The sequence below is a fragment of the Trachypithecus francoisi genome, unplaced genomic scaffold (genome assembly GCF_009764315.1).
Source record: "Trachypithecus francoisi isolate TF-2019V2 unplaced genomic scaffold, Tfra_2.0 Lachesis_group0, whole genome shotgun sequence".
NCBI classification, from domain to species: Eukaryota; Metazoa; Chordata; class Mammalia; order Primates; family Cercopithecidae; genus Trachypithecus; species Trachypithecus francoisi.
The window spans coordinates 88,724,094-88,751,971 of NW_022681453.1; the positions used below are offsets into that span (position 1 = coordinate 88,724,094).

Here is a 27,878-nt window from a genome sequence, read left to right on the forward strand (position 1 = left end):
ACAGATAAGAAACAAGAATTCTAGGACATTTAAACTCAAAGTGTGGTGCTCACACCAGCAGTGGCTGCACCAAGTGGGACCTGGTTGGAAATACAGACCCTCATGTGCCACCTAGACCCACCAAATCACAATCTTTTTAAACCAGATCTGCAAGTGACTCATATGCATATTAAAGTTTGAGAAACACTGATCCAGGACAGAATTTCTCAACAATGGCACTATTGACATCTAAGATAGGATAATTCTTTCTTTCTTTGGTGCAGGGGCAGAGTGAGGGGTTCTGTGCATTGTAGGATATTTAGTAACATCCTTGGCTTCTACCTACGAGATGCTGGCAGTACCTTCCCCTAGGTGTGACAACCAAAAATATCTATGGATATTGATAAATGTCCCCTGGGGGGCAAATTCACACTCCTTTCACTAATTAAGAAACATTGGTCTAGGAGATCCTTGATCAAATCCCCTTAACATCAAGACTTTTTTTCACCTTTTCTCTTAGGAAAAAGAATGCAACAAACTTAGCTGTTAACTGTTTTATGAAAGTAAGTACAACCAAGATCATGTGCACTTCTTTCAAACGATAAGGTACAGCAACTAATAGAACAAACAGAACATCATTTGGAAAAAATGAAGTTTGCGCAACTCCATGAGAAAACTTTCACACAAAAGTCATTCAAGTTTGCGGTTTAATATTACTACTACAGATAAAGAGACTTAGTATTAAATGTGCATATATGAGGCCAAGGACTTATGATTGGATGTCATCACTACCAATTAATTATATTTGCACTACGTACAGTCATACAAAGGTCTAGAATATCTCCCCTTTTGGAAAGAGCTGGCCAATTAGACATAATGCCCCATGTCCACCCTCAAATACTGGAAGTAGGGCAGGGAGAAGTTTGTGAAAAGCAAATAAATCACATAAGCAGAGTCTGAAGCCAATGAGGTGATATCAAAACATTGTGCAATTTTGACTGGAGGAGGGGGGAAAGCCAACAGAATAACTCTGGTCTTTCAGTCTCCTTGGTGTTGGAAAATTTATAGTTCATTGTTTATTTTTAAATAATTTCTTTAAAAACTAGGCCCAGCCATTCAAGACCAGTCTGGCCAACATGGTGAAACCCTGTCTCCACTAAAAATACAAAAATTTACTTGTTGTGGTACCTGTAATCCCAGCTACTCAGGAGGCTGAGGCAGGAGAATCCTTTGAACCTGGGAAGCAGACGTTGCAGTGAACTGAGATTGTACCTCTGTGCTTCAGCGTGGGTGACAGAGTGAGACTCCATCTCAAAAAAAAAAAAAAAAAAGGCCCAGCCAAGGAAAAAGTGCCTGTGACAAGTTAACACACAAGATCATTTCAGCCAGTGATGAAATAACCCAGGGCAGTGTGATAGAGAGCTCAGGCTCAGTTTGAGGGAGCAGGAACGGTGGTTCCTATTGTGAAGCGCAGAGCCGAGCTGGGCAGAAGAATCAAGGCTATGGCAGGGAGTGCATCTGTGAGGCATATGAGGTCATCAGCCCAGTCCTGCCCTCAAGGACATCTGGTTTCTTGGCTCTACTTCCCAGAAGAAACAGCTTATCTTAAAGACATCTGGTGGCTTGCCAGAATTATTCACAGCCAGTGAATGGCAGAGCGCAGAAATGGAATCCAGTTCTCTGGGGTACTGGAGGACGGTGCACTTTCTACAGCACCAAATACCCCTGGTTTAATTTCCCACTGCTGGTCTAACAAATTACCACTAATTACAACTCCAGTTTATTATCCTACAGTTCTGGAGGTCAGAAGTCTGCAGTGGGTCTCACAGACGGTGAATCAAGGCGCTGGCAGGGGCACGTTCCCTCTCCGGGCTGCAGGGGAGAATCCCTTTCCTTGCCTTTTCTAGCTTCTAGATGCCTCCTGAATTCCTGGGTTCCAGGCCTCCTCCATCTTCAAGGCCAGCAGCATGGCATCTTCAAATCTCTCTCACTGACTCTGACCCCCTTCTCCTGTTGCCACAGTGCCTTCTTCTGAGTCTGATCCTCCTGCCTCCCTCCTTATGAGAACCACAGGGCCTACCTGAATAATCCAGGGTAAGCTCCCCAGTCCCCAATCCTGAACTTTAATCATGTCTGTGAAATCCTTTTGACTATGTCAGGTAACATATTCTCCGTTTCCAGAAAATAAAATATGGACATCTCTGAAGGCCATTATTCAGCTTTTCACAACCCTCTTAGGAATGCCAGTCAGACCGAGGATCTCTAACAAGCATGAAAACAAAACAATTTTTAAATCACCAACAGAAAAGGGGAAGAAGAGAACAGGAATAAAAGGAATCTCTATAGACTCAGGCTCCAAGTCAGCCTGGGAGACAGCAGAGCAAAATGTCATCCAGGTCTCACATCTGGCTTGAACGGCTCATAAAAAATACCAGTATATAGGGCCCAATCTCTAGAGATTCTCCTTCGATTAGTCTGAGTGGACCTAGATATCATCATTTTTTTAAGACCCCAGATTCTAGAATCAGACAACTCTAATACAAAGACCACTGTGCCCTTGACTTGGGGCATGTTATTTAACTTTGCCTCAATTTCTTCTATAAAATGAGAATGACAGTATCAATAAAACTACTTTATAAAACTGAGGATAGCCGGGCGCGGTGGCTCAAGCCTGTAATCCCAGCACTTTGGGAGGCCGAGGCGAGGGGATCACAAGGTCAGGAGATCGAGACCATCCTGGCTAACATGGTGAAACCCCGTCTCTACTAAAAATACAAAAAATTAGCCGGGCGCGGTGGCAGGCGCCTGTAGTCCCAGCTACTCGGGAGGCTGAGGCAGGAGAATGGCGTGAACCCGGGAGGCGGAGTTTGCAGTGAGCCGAGATCGCGCCACTGAACTCCAGCCTGGGTGACAGAGCGAGACTCTGTCTCAAAAAAAAAAAAAAAAAAACTGAGGATAAGCAGACATAATACAAGTAAAGTTCCTGCCACACAGTAGGCACTGCCTCATGTCATAGGTTAGTTTCTCCTTCAAATGCCTCAAAGCTCTCCAGAGGGGTGTCTTCTTCTTCCTCGGGCGGGAACCCAAAGGGATTTCTGTGTGTCTCCGTGTGAAGGGTGGGGCCGGGAGGCATGCTGAGCTCTGGCTCCCCTGCCCTGCCTGGCTGTGATGGGTTCCAGAAGTGCTCACCGCAATGTACCAAGGGAAGGGCAGAGTTGCAGCCTCCTCATGGGAGTGCACAAAAACAGGAGTGTGTAGGAAGAAACAATCAGAAAGGCGGGAGCTGGGAGTGGAAAAGTTGTGGTGTGGTGTGCTGTGCAGACGTGAGGAATGCTAAGAGCCATCTGATAGTGATCAAGGCTTAGTTTCTACTAGAGCTGTGATTCTCAGCCTGGATGCCTATGCAAAATATCTGGGAGAACCATAAAAAATAGGCAAGGCGTCTGATCCCCAACCCAGACCCTATTAAATCAGAGTCTCTTGGGGTGAGGCCTGGGAATCATTCTTTTTCTTTTGTAAGATCTCCAGATTATTCTAGTCAACTGAAATTGAAACCATGGGTCTCCGGGAGGCGGAGCTTGCAGTGAGCTGAGATCCGGCCACTGCACTCCAGCCTGGCGACAGAGCGAGACTCCGTCTCAAAAAAAAAAAAAAAAAAAAAAAAAGAAACCATGGGTCTCCTATCTCAAAGCTGTGCCTAAGCTTGGTTGACCTCACCAACTGCATCACTAAATGAAGGAAGGGAGGGAGAGAGAGGCCAGTAATGACTGGGCTCCTATTATGTACCAAGACATTTTACATGCACCCATTAATTTAATCATCATAATTATTATCCCCACTTTAAAGATAATGAGAAAGAGCTGCATTTCATAGGGATTATAATGCAACTCACAATGTCACAGAGCCAAGATTGAACCCCAAATCTATGTCCAAAAGGAACAAAGGGAGAAAAATGGCATTTATCAAATACCCGTCTCTCTAGGAGCTGCATAGCATCCTCTTGATTTCATGAGGTAATATTTTTCTCCCCATTTAACATTTGAAAAGAAAGAGGCTTAGAAAGGCTAAAAAACTTGCCCAGGTCAAACAGCTTATAAATAGCAAAGCTGGGATCTTAATTCAGGCCTGTCCATCTCTAAACTCCCATCTTCTTTTTCATCATTTCCACCCATCTCCATGCCTCAAAAACTCACCGTAACAACCATAACAAGAACAATGAAAAATTACCAAATGCTGGCTCTGTATCACACACTGTACTGACAGCTTTCTATGTATTATCCTAGGAAAATAAAATCGTGGCATAAAGACAAAGCAGTTGGTTGTTTAGACTCAGATTACTCAATGAATGGCATATGGGCCAGCAGCATCACCTGAGAGAGTCAAAGCTCAGAATCTGCATTTCAAAAGACCCCTTAAGTACACTGAGGTTGGAAAAGCTTGCTGTAGATGACTTTTGTTCTAGTTTTTATCTTTCCAAAAAGTTGTTTTTGTAATGTGTAGGTATGGCCCAAGACTCTCCAGTTATCAGGCCTTACAAGGAACCAGCAAAAGATACAGAAGGAGCCAAGTGCTTCTGTTCTCTGGTTTGAGATGATGTTGGGGAGGGCAGGAGGCACCAAAATACCCTTTCACAAATACAGCTCTTTTTCTCTGAGTGTTCCAGGGTGTTGATCTCTAGGCACACACCATTTGACTCCAAGTACTCTAAGCAGAGATCACTCCTTAACAGGACAAACTATGCTGAATGTGAGACTTGCTAATAGTCCTATGAAAGCAAGAATAGGATAAAGCAACACTTTTCAAACTTGAGTAATGTGAAGATCTTCTAAAAAGGAAAAAAATTATTCTTTCAGAGCCAGTATGTTGGCCCAAATCACTTGTATTATAAACTTTCTTAAATAGTAGAAATATAGGCCGGGTGCAGTGGCTCAAGTCTGTAATCCCAGCACTTTGGGAGGACAAGACGGGCGGATCACAAGGTCAAGAGATCGAGACCATCCTGGCTAACCCGGTGAAACCCCGTCTCTACTAAAAAATACAAAAAACTAGCTGGGCGTGGTGGCGGGCGCCTATAGTCCCAGCTACTTGGGAGTCTGAGGCAGGAGAATGGCATGAACCCAAAAGGCAGAGCTTGCAGTGAGCTGAGATCCAGCCACTGCATTCCAGCCTGGGCAACAGAGCCAGACTCCGTCTCAAAAAAAAAAAAAAAATAGTAGAAATATTTACATGGACAACTGTAAAAATGAAACAAATTTACAAATTCAGCAAAACTACAAACCCAGCAAAAATCAAATAAACTAATGCATCTCAAATATGAAAAAAATGATTCTTGCTAAAATAAATCACCAGCATCATTATGGTACTGACAGCTACAATGTATCATCTTTCCTGTACAGAATATGTAATTACTGTATGCCCCAAATTGGGGCATAAATCTCTATTCAACTCTTTATTCAAGCTAATAGCTACTGAAAAGTTATTTGGCATATTAAGCCCATCTTCTTTCTTCCTTAACCCTTGATAATTAAAGCAGTGCTGCTTACTACCATCATGATCCTAAATACAAATGCAAACTCCAGCCCTGAGTTCATTGATTTAACTTCAATAGATGATCATCTAGGTGATACAGATATACTTATAATGTTTCTCAATCATTATTGAGATAAAAATGCTGAGTTATATTATTATAATAGAAAGCTTGCAGACCATGCACACACACACACACACGCACACACATACTCACGCAGACACACACACACAAGAATATGTCAGCACATTTCCAGGAGTTTATCAATCCCAATTAGGGAAACGCTGAGATAAATAATTAGGAAAAACTGTACTGAAATAATTAATTAGGGCAAATTACTCTTTACAGAAATATTTCAACTAATAAATGCAAGAAGAAATGACAGAATTTAGAATTTTACATACCCTAATAAATTAATAGAGTCAAACAATGTTAATCAAAGACTGCTGACATCCGAAAGAGAGACAGCTCAACAAGATACACCCAATGGACTCTTGCAGAAAAAAAAAAACCCTGGGTGTGATGCACACTATTTATATAATTACTAATTTATGGGACATACAGGGCCAAAGGAACATTTAAATTATATCATGGGAATGCAATCAGTAAAATCTAGATGATGCAAAATTCTACAGGACAAAATAGTTTCTGCAACAGATGAACTTAAAGAAAAACAAAAAAGAGATAAAGAACAAACCCACAGATCAAAAGAGACTTCTGAGTCATATCTGTAATTGCAATGTATGGGCTTTATTTGTATCCTAATTCAAACAAAAATAATTCAGGATGTTTAATTTCATATGGGTCCTAATAGCATTGCACATACATGTTTAAAGAATCTTTATTTTGTAAAGATATATACTAAAATATTATGGATCCAATAATGTGATGAGTTGTATTCGCTTCAAATTGTGATGGTTAATTTTATGTGTCAATTTGGTTAAAACTCAGTTTTGGGTGAAAGACCAATCTAGATATTACTGTGAATATATTTTTAGATATTATTAACATTTAAATCAGTAGACTTTGAGTAAAGCAGATTACCCTCTATACTGGTGAATGGAGGTTGGAGGGGCAGGAATCATTCAATCAGTTGAAAGTCTTAAAAGACTGAGGTCTTCCCTAGGATGAATGAATTCTCCCACGAAACTGCCTTTGGTTTTGAGATTGCAACATCAACTCCCCCTGGGTTCCCACCTCCAGCCCAGCAAATTTCAGACTTGCCAGCCCCTGAAAATTGTATGAGCCAATTCCTAAATCTTTCTCTCCACATCCCACACACAACCTTTTGGTTATGTCTCTCTAGGGAACCCTAACTTACACAAATATTATCTGGGGGATGGGAGAAATGGATGGAAGAATAGATAAAGCAAAGTTGGCATGAGTTAGTAATTGTTGTTGAAAGTGGGTAATTGGCATGTTATACTATTCTATTTTTATATATACTTGAAATTTTCCATTTAAAAAGTTGGGAAGGATAAAAAGAGATGGAAGAGCCAAGGAGCAGAGACACAGTCTTTCTGTACAGGGTCTGTACAAGTAGACATGTTGTTCCGATAGAACAAAATATCAGAAATCAAGGTTGGCCTAGCGCAGTGGCTCATGCCTGTAACCCCCAGCACTTTGGGAGGCCAAGGCAGGTGGATCACTTGAGCCTAGGAGTTCGAGACCAGCCTGGGCAACATAATGAAACCCCATATTTACCAAAAAAAAAATACAAAAGTTAGCTAGGCATAATGGCATGTGCCTGTAGTCCCAGCTACTCAGGAGGCTGAGGTGGGAGAATCGCTTGAGCCTGGGAGGCAAAGGTTGCAGTGAGCTGAGATCACTCCACTGCACTCCATCCTGGGTGACAGAGTGAGACCCTATCACAAAAATAAAAGTAAAAATAAAGACTGGCCTGAGAAATCTGAGGTTCTGACTCCAAGACTCACAAGGGAGTCTTGGAAGTGATTCTTGATCTTGAACTTCCAGTCTGATTTAGGCTGTTCCCACTATGCCCCCACAGCACTTGCACGTCCCCTCGCTGCAGCATGGCCTCCCACACCACGCTGAGATGACCTCTTTGAGTTTCCATCTCTTCCCACTACCCAGGAGCTTCTTATTTATTCAAGCACCAAGCTTGCACTTTAAAATGTTGAATGACTGAATCAAAGCTATGCTGAGTGTGGGACTAGCTAATGCCCAGTGAAAGAAAGAATGAGGTAAAGCAGTGTTTCTCAAATTCATATACTGCCTTCTACCCTGTGGTTTTTTTCTGTTAATTGTTAAAGCCTACAACTAATTGCTCCATTTTTAATTTCTTCATGTTCTCTGATTTTAAATCCCCCTGCACAACCAAACACTTGAGGTCTTATGGGGGAAATGAGTGTTTGTGTGGAAACAATGGCATTCACCACCATACAACTTTATAAAATGAACTTTTAAAATTATTGTCCTTGGTAGGAGAGAAAAAGCCCATCCAACAAATAGGAGCTTCATTTGCAGTGCTTGCTTTCCAATCTCCTATGAAACAGAAACTATCTGACCCTTAAGGCCTCTTATGAAAGTCATTTTTTTTTTTTTTTTTGAGACAGAGTCTCGCTCTGTCGCCCGGGCTGGAGTGCAGTGGCCGGATCTCAGCTCACTGCAAGCTCCGCCTCCCAGGTTTACACCATTCTCCTGCCTCAGCCTCCCGTGTAGCTGGGACTACAGGCGCCCACCACCTCACCAGGCTAGTTTTTTGTATTTTTTTTTAGTAGAGACGGGGTTTCACCATGTTAGCCAGGATGGTGTCGATCTCCTGACCTCGTGATCCGCCCGCCTCGGCCTCCCAAAGTGCTGGGATTACAGGCGTGAGCCACCGCGCCCGGCCCCCCATGAAAGTCATTTTTACATTGCTCTGCCCTTATGGGAACAGAATTTTAATGTGAATGTTCATTAAAATAAGCTGTTTATTTGGCTTTGTCATAGTATTCTGCATGCTTTTGGAATATTCATTGATTCTACAATCAGAATATAAAATCCTAGGATACCTCATTTATAAATTAAATAAATTATTTAAAAAACTGTGCATTGCCAGCTTTTCTTTTAAACTTAGCTTATAGAGGGAGAAGGAAACTGCATTAAAAAAAAAGAGAGAGAGAAAGAGAGACAGAGCCGAGCATCTAAATTCCAATCTCCTTTAAATTCAAATTTAGACAAGAAAAGGTTGAGAGTTTCTAGTCTGCCATGCTTCGTGGAAAATGTTCTGACTCCTGTACAGAAAAAAACAAGGGGTCCAAGTGAGTTGAAGTCTCCTTCCATCCTGCCTCTTCCTCTGTCCCTTGATTTCACCCTTAAAGTCATTACTTCAGCCCCAAGAATCCCCATCTGCAATTCTGCCCTCACTTCACAGAGGGTCAGGTATACAAATTCATGACAAAACTTCAAAGTAAATGAAAAGGAACCAAGAGAATAAATCAATAACGTCCTCCTGGACTGCCACTGCCCAAGTTGGGTTGCACACCCCTGAGGGAGAGCAAGGATCCCTGAGAAAACCAAATACAGAGCCTTACAGCCTTAGAGATGCAAAAGGTTCCCAGAAAATGCATCAGTAATCTATGTTGACAGTCATGCTGGAATATAACCCATGTTTTTAGTTCCTGTCCTTCAACCCTTGGCACCACAGTGGATATCTGAAGGTAAAGTGACCAAGCTTAGCGACAACAAAAGCACAGAACACCCAGTGAAATTTAAATTTCACATAAACAACAAGTAGTTTTTGAGCACAAGTATGTTCCATATAGTGCATATGTTATTTATTCAAAATTCAAATTTCACTAAGTTTTCTGCATTTTATGTGGTGATCTGTGAAGGGATTTCCATTGGGTAATAAACATTGCAACAGTTCAGGGTGAAGATTTCTCAAGCAACACCAGTCTTATATGGTGTCCCGAGTTGTCTTGGTTGTGACTTCCGGATATTTTCAAATCTCTATTTGAACATCCTATGCTTTTCTGAATTATACCCGGGCTATTCCTAAACCAAAAGTGGTCCTGTGCCTCATTAATACAATTAGAAATTTGGTCTAAAATGTTGGTGGTTCCATCTAGTGAACTGAAGATTCCTCGGCCAAAGTTGCATTGCAAGAGGTCCTTATGAATTGGTATCTTTCTTCTCTATCAACAGATACTAAAACTACACCCACAATAAAATTGCAGGACAGGATGGAGAGATATCTGGAAATCTTCAGATGTTAAAAATAGGTCTATTTCATGTTTCATAAGGTTGGAACCCCTGGTCAAGGAAGATTTCCAATGTTTCTTCCCAACCTCTTCACAATTCCCAGAATTCTGTAACCACAGTCATTGAATCATTAGTTTTTTACTGGTTCTGAGCAAATAGAAAAAAAGGCCAAAGCCTTGGGCCCAAAGTAAGAAGGACTATCATGAGGGTAGCTGAGAATGATGGCACTATACTAACCTTGTTCCTCTGAACAGATTTTTAAAATATAGTATACAAGACATTTGAATTCTTGTTGGAGTTTTCTTTTCTTGTCATCAAATACTGGAGTAATCTACAGACATTTCAGTCACCATAAAGCAGTTTTTGAAATACTTTTTTAATTGACCCTCATTTATTCTCACTTTACAAATATCTATTGTGCACTAACTCTGGACCAGGTGTCATAGTCCTCTCTTGTTGACTAACTGCTACACACTAGATCTTCCAAAGAAATCAATAGAAAGAAAGGCAGTCTCTTGCTCAGTGATTCCTGATGTAGGTGGTGACCCAAAAAGCATATATATTATAATTTTAAATTACATTTATGCATTTTAAATACCTATTTTAAAACACTGACATAAATAGAGGATATAAGATTTTTATGTCTTGGTCAAAAAATTCAGAAACGTGATGATAGCCACATGGACTCACTTTTTGCCTGTTACCGCAAATACAAAAGAAACTAGGGCCGGGCGCGGTGGCTCAAGCCTGTAATCCCAGCACTTTGGGAGGCCGAGACGGGCAGATCACGAGGTCAGGAGATCGAGACCATCCTGGCTAACACGGTGAAACCCTGTCTCTACTAAAAAATACAAAAAACTAGCCGGGCGAGGTGGCGGGCACCTGTAGTCCCAGCTACTCGGGAGGCTGAGGCAGGAGAATGGCGTGAACCTGAAAGGCGGAGCTTGCAGAGAGCTGAGATCCGGCCACTGCACTCCAGCCTGGGCGACAGAGTGAGACTCCGTCTCAAAAAAAATAAAAAATAAAAATAAAAGCCAACCTTGAACTAGATTCTTCCTTCCACTTAAAGCTTCCTAATTTGCAAAAGACCTTGCTTAATTACTTAGGGGATTCTAAAACAGTCTGTTCTTTGTAGCTTGATTTGTTGGAGTTGTGACCAGTCTGTTGCAATCCAAAACTAATGGATTTCAAAAGAGAAAAGAAAATCTAGAATTTTTTTGGCAGATAATTTTTTTTTCATTTAAAATAACAAAGTTCTTTATGGCTAACCTGCCTTAAGTCTATCTGCAGTACTATCTAAAGAACCCAACCGCAAGGGGTGCAAATTACTTTTAGCCTCATGGTGTCAACTGATGAGAAAACTAAGGCTTAGAAAAGATAAATGACTTCTTGAACAGGTTCCCATAGCTAGCTTAATGGCAGAGCTGGGATTTGAAGCTAGTTTGATGGACGCCAGAACCTGAGCTCTTGTTAATGCAGTGGCCCTTAGCATTTAAAGAATGATGACTCAAGTATGCCTGGCCCGGAAGAAAATGCAAGGCAGGAGTAGAAATATGGGAAGATGGCTGAAGATGAGACTTTAAGAGCTCCTCAAGTTAAAGAGGCTGGCAGTAGAACATGCTTCTCTGCAAACAGTGTCATTGCCCATAGAAGGAAAAAGTAAAGGTGAAAAGTGAGAGATGTACAGAAGCAGCCTGCACACTGCTCCTCTGCCAGCAGCAGCAGGGTGCTATCAGGGAAGTTACATGGGCTAAATGGTATTTCAGGAAGATTAATTTGGCAGCCTCACACAGAGTATACGAAAGGGAGAAAGAGGCTGGAGGCAAGGAAACTAGCTGAGTGGCTGCTACAGACGCTCATTTCCCAGATGATGAGTCTGAGTCAGAGCTGGGAACAGGGAATAAAGGGACAAATGTGAGTGTTATTCACTACCCACCACGAAGGAAGAACAGACCAGCCCCGGGACCTCCAAGGTCAGGTCTGTGGTCAGTGATGCTTCTGAGGCAGAGAGAAGAAAGGAAGGAAAAGTGCTTCCAGAGCCAGTACTACTTGTCGCATCCCTGCAGCCTAGAGTACATGCCTGTCCTGCCTGTCTCCCCGTCCCACAAGCTCTGAAAAGCCAGGGGACCCTTCATGGGTCTGTTTCTCCCCATTGCTGACTGCAAGTGTCTGGGAGTCTCAATAAATACTCACCGGCAGGCTTTTTTCCTCTACCTGGAATGCTCTGTCTCCACTTTTGGCTGAAAACTCTGTGTAGGAAGAGCCTCGCTCAAGGCACAGCATGAATGTGCCTTCCTCAGAGAGGCCTTTCATGGGCCAGCTGAATGAAGTCAGGTCTTCTCATTTTCCTTTCCATAGAAACTTGTCTTCACAGTACGCATCACAAGGTGTAATTCTGTATTTGTTGTTTTTTAAATTTATTTTTAAAATATCTTTCTGTTGCTGTTGTCGCTTTTCCACCTTCCCCCCACAGTCATAAGCTCCACAAAGTGCTGCCCACCAGAAATACAGTGCAAGACACATATGTAATTTTAATTTTTCAGTAGCCACATTTTTAAAAGTAAAAAGAAACCGGTGAAATGAAACTTAATAATATATTTTATTAACCAAATATATCCAAAATGTTGTCATTTAAATATGTTCTCTATAGAAAAAACTTATTAATGAGATAGTTGGCTTTCCATTTTTTTTTTTCTTTTTCTTTTTTTTAGAGACAAGATTTTGCTTTGTTGCCCAGGTTGGAGAGCAGTGGCTCAGTCATAGCTCACTACAGTCTCAAACTACTGAACTCAAGTGATCCTCCTGCCTCAGTTTCCCAAACAGCCAGGACTGCAGGCACACACCACCACACCTAGGTAATTTTTTTATTTTTTAAAAGACAAGGTCTCACTATGTTGCCCAGACTGGTCTCCAACTCCTGGCCACAGCAATACTCCTGCCTCTGCCTCCCAAAGTGCTGGGATTACAGGTGTGAGCCACAATGCCTAGCCTTTTTTTGTTTTTGTGCTAAGTCAACATTTCCAGACTTGTGTGGAAATTAACACCACGTACTCGGAATTTAAAAGCAAGACTGTCATTTATAAAAATGTCATTGCAGGAAGGAAGGCAAGTTTACTGGTCAGCAATTGAAGACTACCTCAGAAACCCATCAAAGACTGGCTTCTTATAGGAAAAGCCTCCACAGACTCAAAAAGCCTCTAGTCTCCTGCCCATAGGAAAGCATGCCCTGGAAATGGTGTGGGGACAAGGCAGAGTGTTAACTACCCCAACTTCTGTGTGTATTTCACACTTACGACACATCTCAGTTGGGACTAGCTACATTTTGATTGTTCAATAGCCACATGTGGCTCGTGGCTACCGTATTGGACAATGCAAATCTTGCAGGATGCCTGAAAAATATTACTTACCTAATAAAGACCTGATGTATGAAGGCAGGGGAAAGGGAAAAGAGAAGGAAAAGAGGAAGAGAAAAAAGATGGGAAGGAAAGAGAAATTAACATCTGTTGAGTAGTTACTATGTTAGATTCTTTCATACAACAATAAATTATGTCATTTAATTCTCATATCAACCCTGATGAGATAGGTATTATTAGAACCACCTTTATAAATGAGGACACTGGTTTGGAGATGTCACGTCACTTGCCCAAGATTATGCTGTCTTTTGAATGAAAGAAGTAGGACAGAGAATGCAGTCTCCCCTGCCATCCTCCCGCACTCACAGAAGTCATACATAACAAGTCTCTTCAAGCCAGCTTGCCATCTAGATTTCTTTCTCCTCCAACGGAAACTTTCCAGGGTTTCTATGAGTGAATCCCACAGACATTCTCCTTCCAAAAGTATGATCTGACCATTGCAGGCTGATGTAGAGGTCTCCTCTCCCTCCTTAAGTGATCCTTATTTCATGAGCTGCTGTTGCCCATTAGAATTCTACTATGACCAAACAGAATTGTGGCACTTGAAGTTCCACTCTCTAGCTCTGCAGTTCCCTTCCTTCCTTCATTCAATTAGCACACATCCCAGATAACTCTGTTCAAAGAGGAATAAGAAGGAGAAAGAGAAGAAAGAAAAAGAAGGAGAAGGAGGAGGAGGAGGAGAAGGAGAAGGAGGAGAAAGGTAGAGGAGGAGGAGGGGGAGGAAGGAGGAGAAGGAGGAGAAAGGAGGAGGAGGAGGAGGAGAGGAGGAGAAGGAGGAAGAGAAGAAAAAATTCAAGCTAAAAGTTATCTCGTCTCAATCAGGGAACCTCCTCTGACCACTCTCCAAGTGCAAGAATCTTCCCCCTCTTCTGTGTTCCCATGGAACCCAGTGGAATTTCTCATGCATATCATCACTGTTTACTTCTTGGATCTCCCTCACTGCACTGTGAGCTCCTGAAAGGCAGAGACTATGACTTTAATCGTTATATTCCCAGTACCCGGCATTTATTGAATAGGGTTGTTAAATGAGTAAATAAATGAATGAATGGATGGATGAGCCCATAGCTCTGTTTAAATGTAAGAACCACCACCTGGTACCACACAGTCATAAGGGCTAAAAGAGGACTAGTATGTACTCTTGCAGTAGCTGAATTCCACCCAAACCAGTTATCCAGGTGTGGTTCACGGCAACACAAACAGACAACATCAGCAGAACATCTATGACGCCTCCAACCGTTGCATAAGAAGTGATGTTCTAAGCTATGCAGAAGACGTAGCAAAGCCGGGAAGTCAGGAACCTGTGGAATCATGTGAAATATCCCCAGAATGCAGTAGGATGGAAAGAAGCAGTGCTAAGCATTAGAGTTTGGCCACAGAGCCAAGGATCCCGGTCATGCTGACTTGGGGGGGACAGGGAACATGCAGTGTTGGCATCCTTCTACCCTTCCTTCTAGAAGGACAAGTGGTGGCAGACTGCACCAAGCAATGGGTGCAACCACAGGAACTCAGTTCTCCCAAACTTACAACATCCTGGGAAAGTATGTGCACCCTCTAGGATCATCTTCAAAGATGTTTATGGATGAAACACTTTGTTGCAACTTGAGATTGTGGTCTATGCTAGGTCTTGGGCCAGAACTTCTAAGCTTAGCTGTAGCATACCTGTGTGCCCCCAATGGGAACAGGTGTGCCAGAGGGAAACACAAATCACCTAAGCCCCAGGAACAGCCAGGTGAGGGTGAGGGGTCAAGGACTACAGTAGCCAGACCCCAATGGCCTACTGCCTAGGAATGAGCCCTCCCATCTACATAAATCATATCATGTCCATGTATACCGTGATGTGAAAAAAGGTTGGGAAGCATTGATTAGACTATAGGCCAGCACCAGAGAGTTAGGACTTTTAAGAAGAACTTCATTTTGACAGGCCAAGTAGATTGAAGTCTCTCAAATGTGAGTCCAAGCCAAGGCCAGTCTATTTGTGTGGATGTTTCTGTGAATTCAGAAGGAGGATGGAACGTTGGGGCCTTGCACCATTGAAAATAAATAACAAAATGCACAAGAGTAAGTTCCAGACTGTCAACAAAGGTGCAATCCGGAAAAACAAACAAATCAAGAGAATGATGCTGCATCTCCCGCACAGCTGTGACACACAGGTCAAGGGCCAGAGTCAGGCCCCAAACCACTGCCTGGCACCTCCACACATCGCTTCCCAACAGGGTATGGTCCAGGGAAGAATTATTCCTTAGAGTAGCTTCACAGACAACCAAGGAGGGGTGGCGAGGAGATTGTTGTTGTCAGTGCAGCTGGGCCCACTATCCCCACCCCCAACATTTACTCTCCTGTTACTGTTCAGGTTTGTCTTTTCAGGTATAGATTGGAACTCAATATTGGACAGAGCTGGGCAGGTATATAACTGGAGAACCATAATGCTGCCTAAGAAGGACTTGGGGTGATAGGAAAGCCTGTCTTCTACAGAACTCTTACCACCTGAAACAACAAGCAAAAGTATAAAAATAAATACTTCTCCTCATTACTACTAAGCTGGGCAGAAATACACTTCACAGTCATGGAGAGTGGCCCAGAGCTGTACTGGGGCCAGCCTAGAGGACGTGGGCAGGAGCTGAATGTGGCAAGGAGGCTCTGGCCACCTGAACAGACATCAGAACAGCCCCACCTGCCACAGCAGCTCTGGCTGACATCACTGTCTCTCTAGATCCTCAGTGACCAGAAAAAGGCCAACACAACTGGCACAGAATGATGTGGGGTGGAGAGCTCCAGGGTGTGTGCGTACGTGCTGCAGCTGGCATGGCAATGCTATATTCCTAGCCAAGGAGAAGCCACCTCAGAGAGCCATATCAGAAAAGGGAAATGAGGCCAGGCGTGGTGGCTCACTCCTGTAATCCCAGCACTTTGGAAGGCCGAGGTGGGCAGATCACCTGAGGTCAGGAGTTCAAGACCAGCCTGACCAACATGGAGAAACCCCATCTCTACTAAAAATACAAAATTAGCCAGGAATGGTGGTGCATGCCTGTAATCCCAGCTACTCGGGAGCTGAGGCAGGAGAATTGCTTGAACTTAGGAGGCAGAGGTTATGGTAAGCCAAGATTATGCCATTGCACTCCAGCCTAGGCAATAAGAGCAAAACTTGGTAGGAAGAAAAAGAAAGAAGGAAGGAAGGAAGGAAGGAAGGAAGGAAGGGGGGAGGGAGGGGGGGAGGGAGGGAAAGAAGGAAGGAAGGAAGAAAGAAAGAAAGAAAGAAAGAAAGAAAGAAAGGAAGAAGGGAGGGAGGGAGGGAGGGAAAGAAGGAAGGAAGGAAAGAAAGAAAAAGAAAGAAGAAAGAAAGAAAGAAAGAAAGAAAGAAAGAAAGAAAGAAAGAAAGAAAGAAAGAAAGAAAGAAAGAAAGAAAGAAATGAAAGTTAAACCCTACCATATCTCATCTCAGCTGGAGGTGCAGACGTTGCCCAGCCCGCATCCGTTCACATTGCCTTTGGGAAACTTAGGATGTATCAGTGGGAATTTAAGCTCTCCTAAATCCCAAATTAAAAGGCATCCATGGCCTTCACAGAGCTTCACACGCTAAACTTTGCTCCTAGCTTCTAAAGGGGTTCTTTAACATTTTGAAAACTACCAGAAAGCAGATATCCCCTTTTATGAAAGCTAATGAACATTCACTGACTTGTGATCCATCATGGGCCACAGAAAACTGGGTATCTTCTTGATGTGGATCCCATCCTCATACTGCAAAGGTTGCTTCCAGGTCCCAGTGACACCATGATGTGATTGGCTTATTTGCTCCTCTTTGTTCCCTTACCTCCTGGACCAAGACAGAGAAAGTGAGAGGCTTTTCTTGATGATGAGACACTCTCCTTTCAAGATGTTGGGACAGGAAATGGTGAAGGCAGAGGTTGCTATTGTACAAAAGCATGAAGTTAGGTTGGCAATCCATGCCTGCCTGCTCCTCCAAGAAACTAGAAGCAGAGGCCCAGCTCTACAAGGGGCCATACTTAGCTGCATAATCAGAGGTTTGTGTGGGACGTACAAGAGGGACTAGAGAGGTTATGCAAAAAAAAGTTCTGCAGGTAGGTACCCAATGTATAAGGAACCCAGGAAGGGCAGAAAAGAGGGCCCCTTTTTATGTTAATGTATCCTTTAACTAGCATCTACTAACACCTTAACATAGCCCTAAAGGAAAACCCAAAAGTCATATTCTGTGCTCTCAATTATGTTTTTCATAGACCAAAAATGGTGAGGCCTCAGTGAATAAACAGGAGAAAGACAAGGCAATGAGCACTGTCAGCTGGTAATAACAAGAAGGCACTGTGTGTTCAGAGCTCTGCAAGGGAGCTCTTTCTCAATGAGACCTGCTCTCATCACCTTATTTAAAATTGCCTCAATACCATATCCTCTTTTCCTGCTTTATTTTCCCTGTAACACATTCCCTTTTAATATACCCATAATTTACTGACGTATTTTGTTTATTGCATTCCTCCCTCACTAGAATGAAAGCTCCATGTATATAAAATTTTTTTTCTGTTTCTTCACTGCTTAATCCTTAGCTGTTAGAACTATGCCTGGCATATAGTAAGCAGTTCGGTACCTAAGTGTTGATAAATGGATAGATGAGAAGGATGGATAAAAAGAGTGCCTGGTAGACCTAATGCTTCAGCTGCCAGATTCCTGAAGTTCCCAGAGGAAGAAAATGCTACAGAAATCAAGAGAAGCATTTAAGGCACATATCTTCAACATCAGCTCTTCCTATCCAACCACAATGCTAGATCCCAACATACAATGAAACAAAATTTCCACAGAATCATCAGCATTAGGCTAGTATTAGCTTTGCCTTGATCAGCTACAACCCACAAAAAGTCACTTGCACAATGTCATAAATACACAGTACAGTCAGATTCAAACAAGGTCTTTATGAATCAAAAGCTCTTGCTCCTTTCACTTTATCACACCAAAGGTTAGTGCAGAAATGCCAAACTAACCTTTGGGTGTTTAAATCCCATTTTGCCTTCTGAGTCATTGATCATCCTTGGTCTCAGCAGATCAAGCACGTTAGAACTGTGGCAGAAGGGATAAGAGTGAAGCAGCCAAAATTGAGCCTTTGTTTCTCAGGTAATGCTGAAAAGTTTCTGGAATAAAAAAATCAATAGGCTGAAATGTGACATCTTACAGTCAGTTTTACACACACGCACACACACACACAAACCTGTAGGCATGTCAAAAGCAACTAGTAAGAAAACACAGTATTAAAACTTACCACACTTTTACCTCTGCCCAAGTTCCCCACAAATCATGAGTACTGAAGACGTGCCACTCAGTAAGTAACAATCCTGGAAGATGCTGCTTAATGCTCAAGTCGATTTCACCAGCATACACATTGCAACAGCTCCAGAAAGCTCTCTCTTTTCTTCCTCCCACTCACATGCTTCCCCCTGGGCGTTGTACTCACTGCCAGTGGCCACCTCCACCCAACTTACAGAAACCTGGCCCATAGCACCCTGCAATTAATGTCATCAGACATGCAAATCTGATTGTCAACCCATGGAACATGCTCACAACTCACCAGAAGATACTGTCCTTTACAATCAGGGAGGCACCACTGAGTCACCATTAGCAGATTTTTCTTTAGTGGCTATATACTAACTACACTCATTTATTCACATTTTTACCAAGTCTGCCTCTTGATTATTTGAGCAGCCAGCTTAGATGTTCAATGTGTAAGCATGGAAAAGTAAAGGCTCCCACAGGGAACAGGGCCACCCATGACTCTGCTTCTCTCACCTGGGCCAATCTGCCAAGCCAACCATCTCACGCTCATCTAAACCCACAAAAGGGGAATAGACGAACACTCCAGTCTGCACCCCTCGCCTGAGTCTGAACAAATACAGCTCAGGAATGAATATTCACAGTCGTTAGTGCTAGTTTCAGCACTTGCACCTGCCAACCAGTAAGGCTATTTCTCGTCTCCTGCTTAAGAAATAAGGCCTGCTGGAGTGAAAGTAGAGTGCACGTATGAAATAAATAAGAAGGTGTATTGTCTTGTTACCATAAAATGAAGTAAACCAATATTTTTAAAATGACTTATTTCCAAAGGACAGAAGTATCACATGCTGCGAAGACCTGAACCACCCTTTTAACTACAGACTCTAAATAAGTATGCAAGTTGTACTAGAAGAAGAAAAGAGACCTCTGTAAACCTTCTGTTAAAGGAGATTCAACATTAAATCAATTAAGACAAGGGTATGGACAGCAGTTTCATATGGTGCACATGTGGATACAGAAACTTGGAAGAAAGTGATGAAATGGGCCCTTGATTCTAATTTCTCACTCCTGTTACACTTGAGCGACCTGAAAGCATAGAGGCAGAACCAGCTATGCAATCTGTGGGGCACAGAGCAAAATGAATCTTTCAGCAGACTTCCAACAAAATGTTTGAGAAGACTGGCTTCCTTTTTTTCTTTCTGCTTTTTTTTTTTTTTTTTTTGAGAAGGAGTCTCACTCTGTCGCCCAGGCTGAAGTGCAGTGGCCGGATCTCAGCTCACTGCAAGCTCCGCCTCCTGGGTTCACGCCATTCTCCTGCCTCAGCCTCCCGAGTAGCTGGGACCACAGGGGCCCGCCACCTTGCCCGGCTAGTTTTTTGTATTTTTTAGTAGAGACGGGGTTTCACCGTGTTAGCCAGGATGGTCTCGATCTCCTGACCTCGTGATCCGCCCGTCTCGGCCTCCCAAAGTGCTGGGATTCTCTTTCTGCTTCTTTTTTTTTTTTTTTTTGAGGCGGAGTCTCGCTCTGTCGCCCGGACTGGAGTGCAGTGGCCGGATCTCAGCTCACTGCAAGCTCCGCCTCCCGGGTTTACGCCATTCTCCTGCCTCAGCCTCCCGAGTAGCTGGGACCACAGGCGCCCGCCACCTCGCCCGGCTAGTTTTTTTGTATTTTTAGTAGAGACGGGGTTTCACCGTGTTAGCCAAGATGGTCTTGATCTCCTGACCTCGTGATCCGCCCGTCTCGGCCTCCCAAAGTGCTGGGATTACAGGCTTGAGCCACCGCACCCGGCCTCTTTCTGCTTCTTAACTAGCCTTCCCCTTCATACTGTTCAGGGTCTCAGTGGAACTAACCAGCAGACCCTCCTAAACCCCATAACCACCCCCAAGCAAAACCCACTTATCTCCTGAATCAAACAGTTCCTCTAATAAATTAATTTTAGGAACGTGGCTAATGATGGTGGATGGCTTGGGGGTGGAGGTAAACGCAAAAGCGAGGCCCATAGACAAGCCCATTTAAACCACAGTCTTTCCTAAAAGGATGCCACTCAAGAACAGCTTTTTCCAATCACGACCATCACCGCCCTTTCAATAAGAGGAAGATGCTCAGCTAATTAAGCTAACTTGCTCATCATTTTTCCAGCTGCACAGAGAACACCAGAAACAATATTCACTCACATTTATCCTCACTTTTTTATTCACCACAGACTCAGAGTTGCCCTCCAAGAATTGTTTCCCAAATCACACCCACAGTAATAAACAATATCAGCTTAGATGCTCAAATATTTCTTTGACAATTAAGGAAAAATATGAAAGGCTGATCTTTGGCATGCCGACAGTGGGAAAGAGGATATTTCTAAACGTCATTTGTTAACTAACTCGCGGAAAAGGAAAGTAATGATGTGCCAAACCGTGAAGGAAAGATGATGCACTTCGAGCCTGTGGCTTTTCCTGAAAATCTACTTTTTCAGACCTTGTCAAGTTTCTCATTAAGAATATTTCATTCCTGGCCAGGTGTGGTGGCCCATGCCTGTAATCCCAGCACTTTGGGAGGCCAAGGTAGGCAGATCACCTGAGGTCAGGAGTTCAAGACCAGCCTGGCCAACATGGTGAAACCCCATCTCTACTAAAAATACAAAAAATTAGTCGGGTGTGTTGGCACATGCCTGTAATCCCAGCTACTTAGGAGGCTGAGGCAGAAGAATTGCTTCAACCCAGGAGGCAGAGGTTGCAATGATCCCAGATCGTGCCACTGCACTCCAGCCTGGGTGACAGGGCAAAACTCCGCCTTAAAAAAAAAAAAAAAAAAAATTATTCCCACATCTAGCAAAATGCCTCATGATTCAACACCATCAATGATTGAGAACACATGCAAAGGAAAATTCAAAGGTTTAACCCGGCTCAATGTGAGAGCAGATGCTGTTCTCCATAAAATGTGGGCCCGGAGCCCTCTGGGAGCAGGGATGGGTGCGTTTCCAAAGATAACCCCCAGCTTTTCACTTCACAACGACTCATCTCATGCCAGAGAGAGGATACCTCAAAGTAAAAATCTCCTCTCAGTTGATCTCTTTCCATTCCCAACTTTTCAAAAACTATTTCCTTCAACACATTATGAAAAAAAAAATGGGTTCTATTAATTTCAGAAAAATTGAGGAAGGATCCCCTAAGGTGGTATGTAAATTCTATTTCCAGTCCAAATATAAGATTCACAGAAACAAGGAGGAAAAATATCCCATCATAGTCTTTTCTGAATCTTCACAATTTCTGTGTTAATGAGAACCTGGAGAGAGTTGCTGACAGAAAGGAAATCACGAGTTTGGGGAGAAAAGGAAGGAGAATAAAGGGAAGAGAAAAAAGTGAGGACGTGGGAATAAGACTGCAATGGAGGCAAAGTAAACTTCTCTTGACTTTGCCTTCAGTGGTTTCACATTGGTAAGCTAATTCTCTTCCTGTAGAAAAATCAACTCCCATCTGAGAACCAATCAGAACACAGGCACTTATCAGGGCATAGAAGCAGTTTCATCAACTCACCCCACCTCTTTTACTCATTACCACCACAAAACATAAGTCATTATGTATGAAGCCAAAAGTAAAACCAGCAACACTTATCACAATTAACATCAATCAGATTATATCAAGTTTCCAGTGCATTTCTCTCCAGAAGGCATAATCTGGCCCTTGATTGAGACTTCCTAGTATCATGTCCAGGAGTATGGAAGGCAATCCGGAGCTCATTAGATAAAAGCACAGAGCTCTCACCTATGCTCTCTCTCTTTTTAGCTTTTTTTATTGATGCATAATCATTTTACATATTTACAGAGCTCATGTGCTATTTGGATACATGCATACAATGTGTAATGATCAAGTTAGAGTATCTGGGATATCTATCATCCTTGAAACATTTATCATGTCTTCGTATTGGGAGCATTTCAAACCTTCTCTTCTAGCTATTTTGAAATATATAATATATTGTTGTTAATGATAGTCACCTTACTGTGCTATCAAACACTATAACTTATTTTTCTATATGAATGTATATTTGTACCCATTAACCAACCTCTCTTCATCCTCCTCCCACACCATTCCCAGCCTCTGGTAACCACCATTCTACTCTCTACTTTCCTGACATCAACTTTTTTAGCTCTCACATATTAGTAAGAACATGCGATATTTGTCTTTCTATGCCTGGCGTGTTTCACTTAACATAATGACCTGAAGTTCCATCCCTGGTGCTGCAAATGACAGGATTTCATTCTTTTTGTGGCTCAGTATTTCATTGTATATCTATATACCACATTTTCTTTACCCATTCATTCATTGATAGACACTTACGTACATTCCATACCTTGGCTATTGTGAATAGTGCTGCAATAAACATGGGGGTGCAGGTATCTCCTTGATATACTGATTTCTTTCCCTTTGGATAAATATCCAGTAGTGAAATTTCTGGACTATATGGTAGTTCTACATTTATTTTTTTTTGAGAAACCCCCATATTGTTTTCCATAATGGCTTTACTAATTTACTTTCCCACCAACAATGTATAAGAGTTCTCTTTTCTCCACATCCTTGCCAGCGTTTATTACTTTTGGTCCTTTTCATAACAGCCTTTCTAACTGGGGTAAGATAATATCTCATTGTGGTTTTGATTTGCATTTCTTTAATGGTTAGTGATATTCAGCAGTTTTTCATATGCCTGTTGGTCACTTGTATGTCATCTTTTGAGAAATATCTGATGGGTTTTTTTTTCTGTTAAGTTGATGGAGTTCCTTGTATATTCTGGATATTAGTCCCTTGTCGAATGAATAGTTGAAAAATACTTTCTTCCATTCAAAGTTTGTCTCTTCATTCTGTTGATTCTCTTGCTATACAGAAGCTTTCTAGTTTAATATAACCCCACTTGTCTATTTTTGTTTTTGTTGTGTATGCTTTTGAGGTCTTAATCATAATATCATTGCCTAGACCAATGTCCTGAAGTGTTTCCCCTATGTTGTCTCTAACAGTTTTACAGTTTCAGGTCTTAAAACTTTTAATCCATTTTGAACTGATTTTTTTTTTAATGTAGTGAGAGACAGCAGTCTATTCATTCAGACAGTTTCATTCTTCTGCACATGAATATCCAGTTTTCCCAGCATTGCTTATTGAACAGGGTGTCCTTTCCCCAATATACGTTTTTGATGCCTTTGTTGAAAATCAGTTGACTATGAATATGTGGATTTATTTCTGAATTCTCTGTTCTGTTCCACTTCTCTATGTGTCTGTTTTTATACCACTGCCATGTTGTTTTGGTTACTATAGGTCTGTGGTATATTTTGAAGCCATGTAGTAGATACCTCCAGCTTTGTTCTTTTTGCCTACTATTGATTTGGCTATTTGGGTCCTTTTTTGGTTCCATACAATTTTTAGCATTGTTTTTTCTATTTCTGTGAAGAATATCATTGGTATTTTGCAACCATCTGAGTAGATGTAAGGGAATGTCAATGGGGCTCCAGGGATATGGAGATTCATGGGCTGTTCTCCAGGGCAAGATGCAGTCTTGTTGGGCCTGAGCTCTCAAAAGGGCACCATGCTGCAGTTACTTCAGTCTTGGGCTATATGTGTGACCCATGGTGCAATCCCTCTCTGAGACAATGCCATCATGTGGGCACCAGGAAGTTTCTGGTTTTTTTTTTTTTTTTTTTTGAGACGGAGTCCGGCTCTGTCGCCCAGGCTGGAGTGTAGTGGCCGGATCTCAGCTCACTGCAAGCTCCGCCTCCCGGGTTTACGCCATTCTCCTGCCTCAGCCTCCCAAGTAGCTGGGACTACAGGCGCCCGCCACCTCACCCGGCTAGTTTTTTTTTTTTTTTTTTTTGTATTTTTTTTTTTTTTTTTTTTGAGACGGAGTTTCGCTCTGTCGCCCAGGCTGGAGTGCAGTGGCCGGATCTCAGCTCCCTGCAAGCTCCGCCTCCCGGGTTTACGCCATTCTCCTGCCTCAGCCTCCCAAGTAGCTGGGACTACAGGCGCCCGCCAACTCGCCCGGCTAGTTTTTTTGTATTTTTTAGTAGAGACAGGGTTTCGCCGTGTTAACTAGGTTGGTCTCGATCTCCTGACCTCGCGATCCACCCGTCTCGGCCTCCCAAAGTGCTGTTAGCCAGGATGGTCTCGATCTGCTGACCTCGCCATCCGCCCGTCTCAGCCTCCCAAAGTGCTGGGATTACAGGCTTGAGCCACCGCGCCCGGCCTTCCAGGAAGTTTCTTATACTAGTCTCAGGTCTGAGAGAGCCAAAGGGCACTCTGTAGCTAGGATTGCAGTAGTCCATTGTGGAAATGTGGAATGCATGGCTCTCTCCCTTCCCTTTTCCTTCACTGAGGAGTCTCTCCTGGCTCCCATCTCAGCTGGGCCAGCTGCTTTGCTTTCCTCTCCTTCCATGCCTGAGAGGTTTCCTGTCATTTTCCCACTGAGTTCCTGTGTTCTCTCTGAAATACTCTCTTTGATGTCATGCTTATCTAGTTGCTGTTTTGGTCCTCCTTTGTGGAGGAGATGAATAATAGGTGTCTCTAGTCAAACATCTTGAAGCCCCCTCCTATGCTCTCTTAATCTCTTCTGTATCTATATCTCTCTCATTGGAAAACACAGAGAGGGCAGAAGCTCCTCTAATCCATACTGATCTGAAAGAAATTAAAGTATAAACTTACTCCATCTACTTTCTAGTGTTGTTGTTGTTGTCTTTGTCATTATTAAAAACTGTAAGTGAATTGTTCTGGCCATTCAGACCATCGTGGTGGTCATGACAATAATGACTAGCATCCATTCTTCATCTCTACACCCCAACTCTAGTTACGCAATCCATGGTACAATAGCCATTGGGAGTGAAAATAAAGAGCTCCAATAACATTTATTTAAAATGCTTTCTAGGTGAAAAAGTGATTTTAAGACCCCCCTCCTTTAAAAGACCAACTCAATTCCACTTTTCCCAAAGACTGATCCTTGAGTCCCATTCTCATCTCCCAGAGCAGGTAAAATTTCTATCAAATAACAGTAATATCTTGTCACCATCTTCAAGTAAGAGCTTTCCCACAAATTCATCTGGGCTATGATATTTTAAGAAACTTAACATTTTCCAGCAGCCAAAAGGTTTGTAAGTTGTACACAGAAAAGCCACATTTCTGTATAGGCAGAGTGGGAAAGAATGTCCAGGTACCAGCCAATCTGAAGAAAACATGTCTGTTCTGGCAGCCAAGTGTCTAACTAGGGACATCCTAATGACAGAGTGTCAGGTTGAATTTGGGGGATGGGAGGGAATCAGAGAATAGGCCTGGAAACCAAATTTAAAACCTTCCAAATCTCAGAGGAAGAATATACACCCCAGGCTCAAATAGTGGCTCTCAATTATGAACTTCTAGAGCAGTAACTCCATGCATGATCCCAGAACACTCCTCTCTGACCCAGTCTCCAACCTCTGCCAATGAACAAGCTCTGATTCTTTAGCCTTGACCAAATCCTAATGAGACTTTACTCACTTCACTCTCTGTATGTTCCTGTTGGGTTCCAAAGGGCTTCTGGTTCTGGAACTTGGCTGAGCTAGCCCCCTCAGACCTGTCCAAGATCTTGGCCTGCCTGGTTTGGTCCTTACTGCTCTCTAAGGCTTTGAATCTAAGTCATACATTGACCTCAGAAAACTTGTCCCATCTCACCCACCCACCACCATTACCTACGACTCCTAGCTCCAACCCCTTAGGATGCACAATGTAATTGGCCGATATCTCAGCTGAGTGTACCTGACCATAATCCAATGGCAAGGTTGAAGGTATCAAACACAGACAAAATATTTTTTAAAACAGTCATAGACATGAAAGTGGAAGTGCTATCTCGGGAAGCCAAGATACATATCAACACAGACATGGTTTGGCAGTCTCAGATTGTTATGTATAAAATGTTGCACTGAAGGCTTAAACTGCTGGGCTCTTTAAGGGTACAAAAATGTGCATGGAAGTTCACCTCCAGGACAATCAGGGAGAGTGGTGTGTTTCCATTTTAAACTATGTTACTATTTTGGGTTGTCAGACATTGTGAATTTTACCTTGTTTGGCACTGGATATTTTTTTATCCCCATAAATTATCTTTTTGTTTGTTTGTTTGTTTATTATACTTTATGTTCCAGGGTACATATGCACAACTTGCAGGTTTGTTACATATGTATACATGTGCCATGTTGGTGTGCTGCACCCATTAACTTGTCATTTACATTAGGTATATCTCCTAATGCTATCCCTCCCTCCTCCCCTGACCCCACAACAGGCCCCAGTGTGTGATGTTCCCCACCCTGTGTCCAAGTGCTCTCTTTGTTCAATTCCCACCTGTGAGTGAGAACATGTGGTGTTTGTTTTCTGTTCTTGCGATAGTTTGCTGAGAATGATGGTTTCCAGTTGCATCCATGTCCCTACAAAGGACATGAACTCATCCTTTTTTATGGCCGCATAGTATTCCATGATGTATATGTGCCACATTTTCTTAATCCAGTCTATCATTGATGGGCATTTGGGTTGGTTCCAAGTCTTTGCTATCGGGAATAGTGCCGCAGTAAACATACATGTGCATGTGTCTTTATAGCAGCATGATTTATAATCCTTTGGGTATATACCCAGTAAATATTGCCATAAATATTCTTGAACTCTGTTCTGGAATGAGCTTAAGTAACTTAGATGCAGTTTAATACTTTTGCGAATTGCTTTTTCATGATTTATTAGGCAAATATGGAGCAGTGCTCGAGACTGCTAATTATTCCCCACTACTGAGGCAAGACTCTCCTGACTGTTCTACCAGTACTCTGTGAATTATGGGTTTTCCAGTCTGACTGGAAGGAACAGGCAATATTCCCAGCCTTTGGTGAGAGCCAGGCTCTGTTCTCTTCCCCCAACAAGCTTGACCCCCAGTCCCCGGTCGTTTCCCCACATGCAGGTGCTGATCAGTACAATGCTGAATCCTTGAGGGCCCCTCTGCAGTTATCGGGGTCCTCTCTCTCCATGCATCTCTCTCGTTCTTGGTACTCTGTTCTACGAACTCTAACAGCCTTGGTTTCCCCAGCCTCTTCACACCTTCTCCTCAAATCAGGAGTCTGAATTGCACGTGCCTTCCTTTCCCTGTGTCTCAGCCTGGAAATTCTCTCCACGCAGTAAGCTGGAGCAGCCTGAGCACACACCTCTGTGTCTCCTGTTTCTTAGAGATCACTGCTCTTCCTCATCTGATGACTGGTGCTTCGAAAATCATTATTTCATGTATTTTATCTGACATTTTTGGTTGCGTCGGCAAAAGGGTAAATCTGGCCCTGTTACTCCACCTTGGGCAGAAACAGAACTTCTTTAAAACACTTTGCACTCGATACCAGTATCATTACACAGAACAGACACTTCTAAAACCAGTGTTTTTCAAAGTAAGGTCCTTGGACCAGCTATGTCAGAATCACCTGGGACGCTTGGCAAAGACGCACTTTGCTACATCACACTCTCAGATCT

The 27,878-nt window shown here is 42.7% G+C and overlaps 1 protein-coding gene across 3 annotated transcripts in view; it reads right to left on the reverse strand.

Moving 5' to 3' along the window:
- Positions 1-27,878, reverse strand: part of TMEM45A (transmembrane protein 45A) — an 88,360-nt gene that overhangs the window by 45,011 nt on the left and 15,471 nt on the right. The window contains exons 1-2 of one of the 3 annotated variants that reach the window (XM_033211474.1): positions 18,386-18,621; positions 18,111-18,257 (exon numbers count right to left, since the gene is read on the reverse strand). The exons of 1 other annotated variant lie outside the window; for it this stretch is intronic. In XM_033211474.1, the coding sequence (XP_033067365.1) occupies positions 18,111-18,155 (45 nt within the window). In that variant the 5' untranslated portion in view covers positions 18,156-18,257; positions 18,386-18,621. Of the gene's footprint in view, positions 1-18,110; positions 18,258-18,385; positions 18,622-27,878 lie in introns of those variants that run through there. One more of the 3 variants, XM_033211476.1, reaches the window with a different exon arrangement.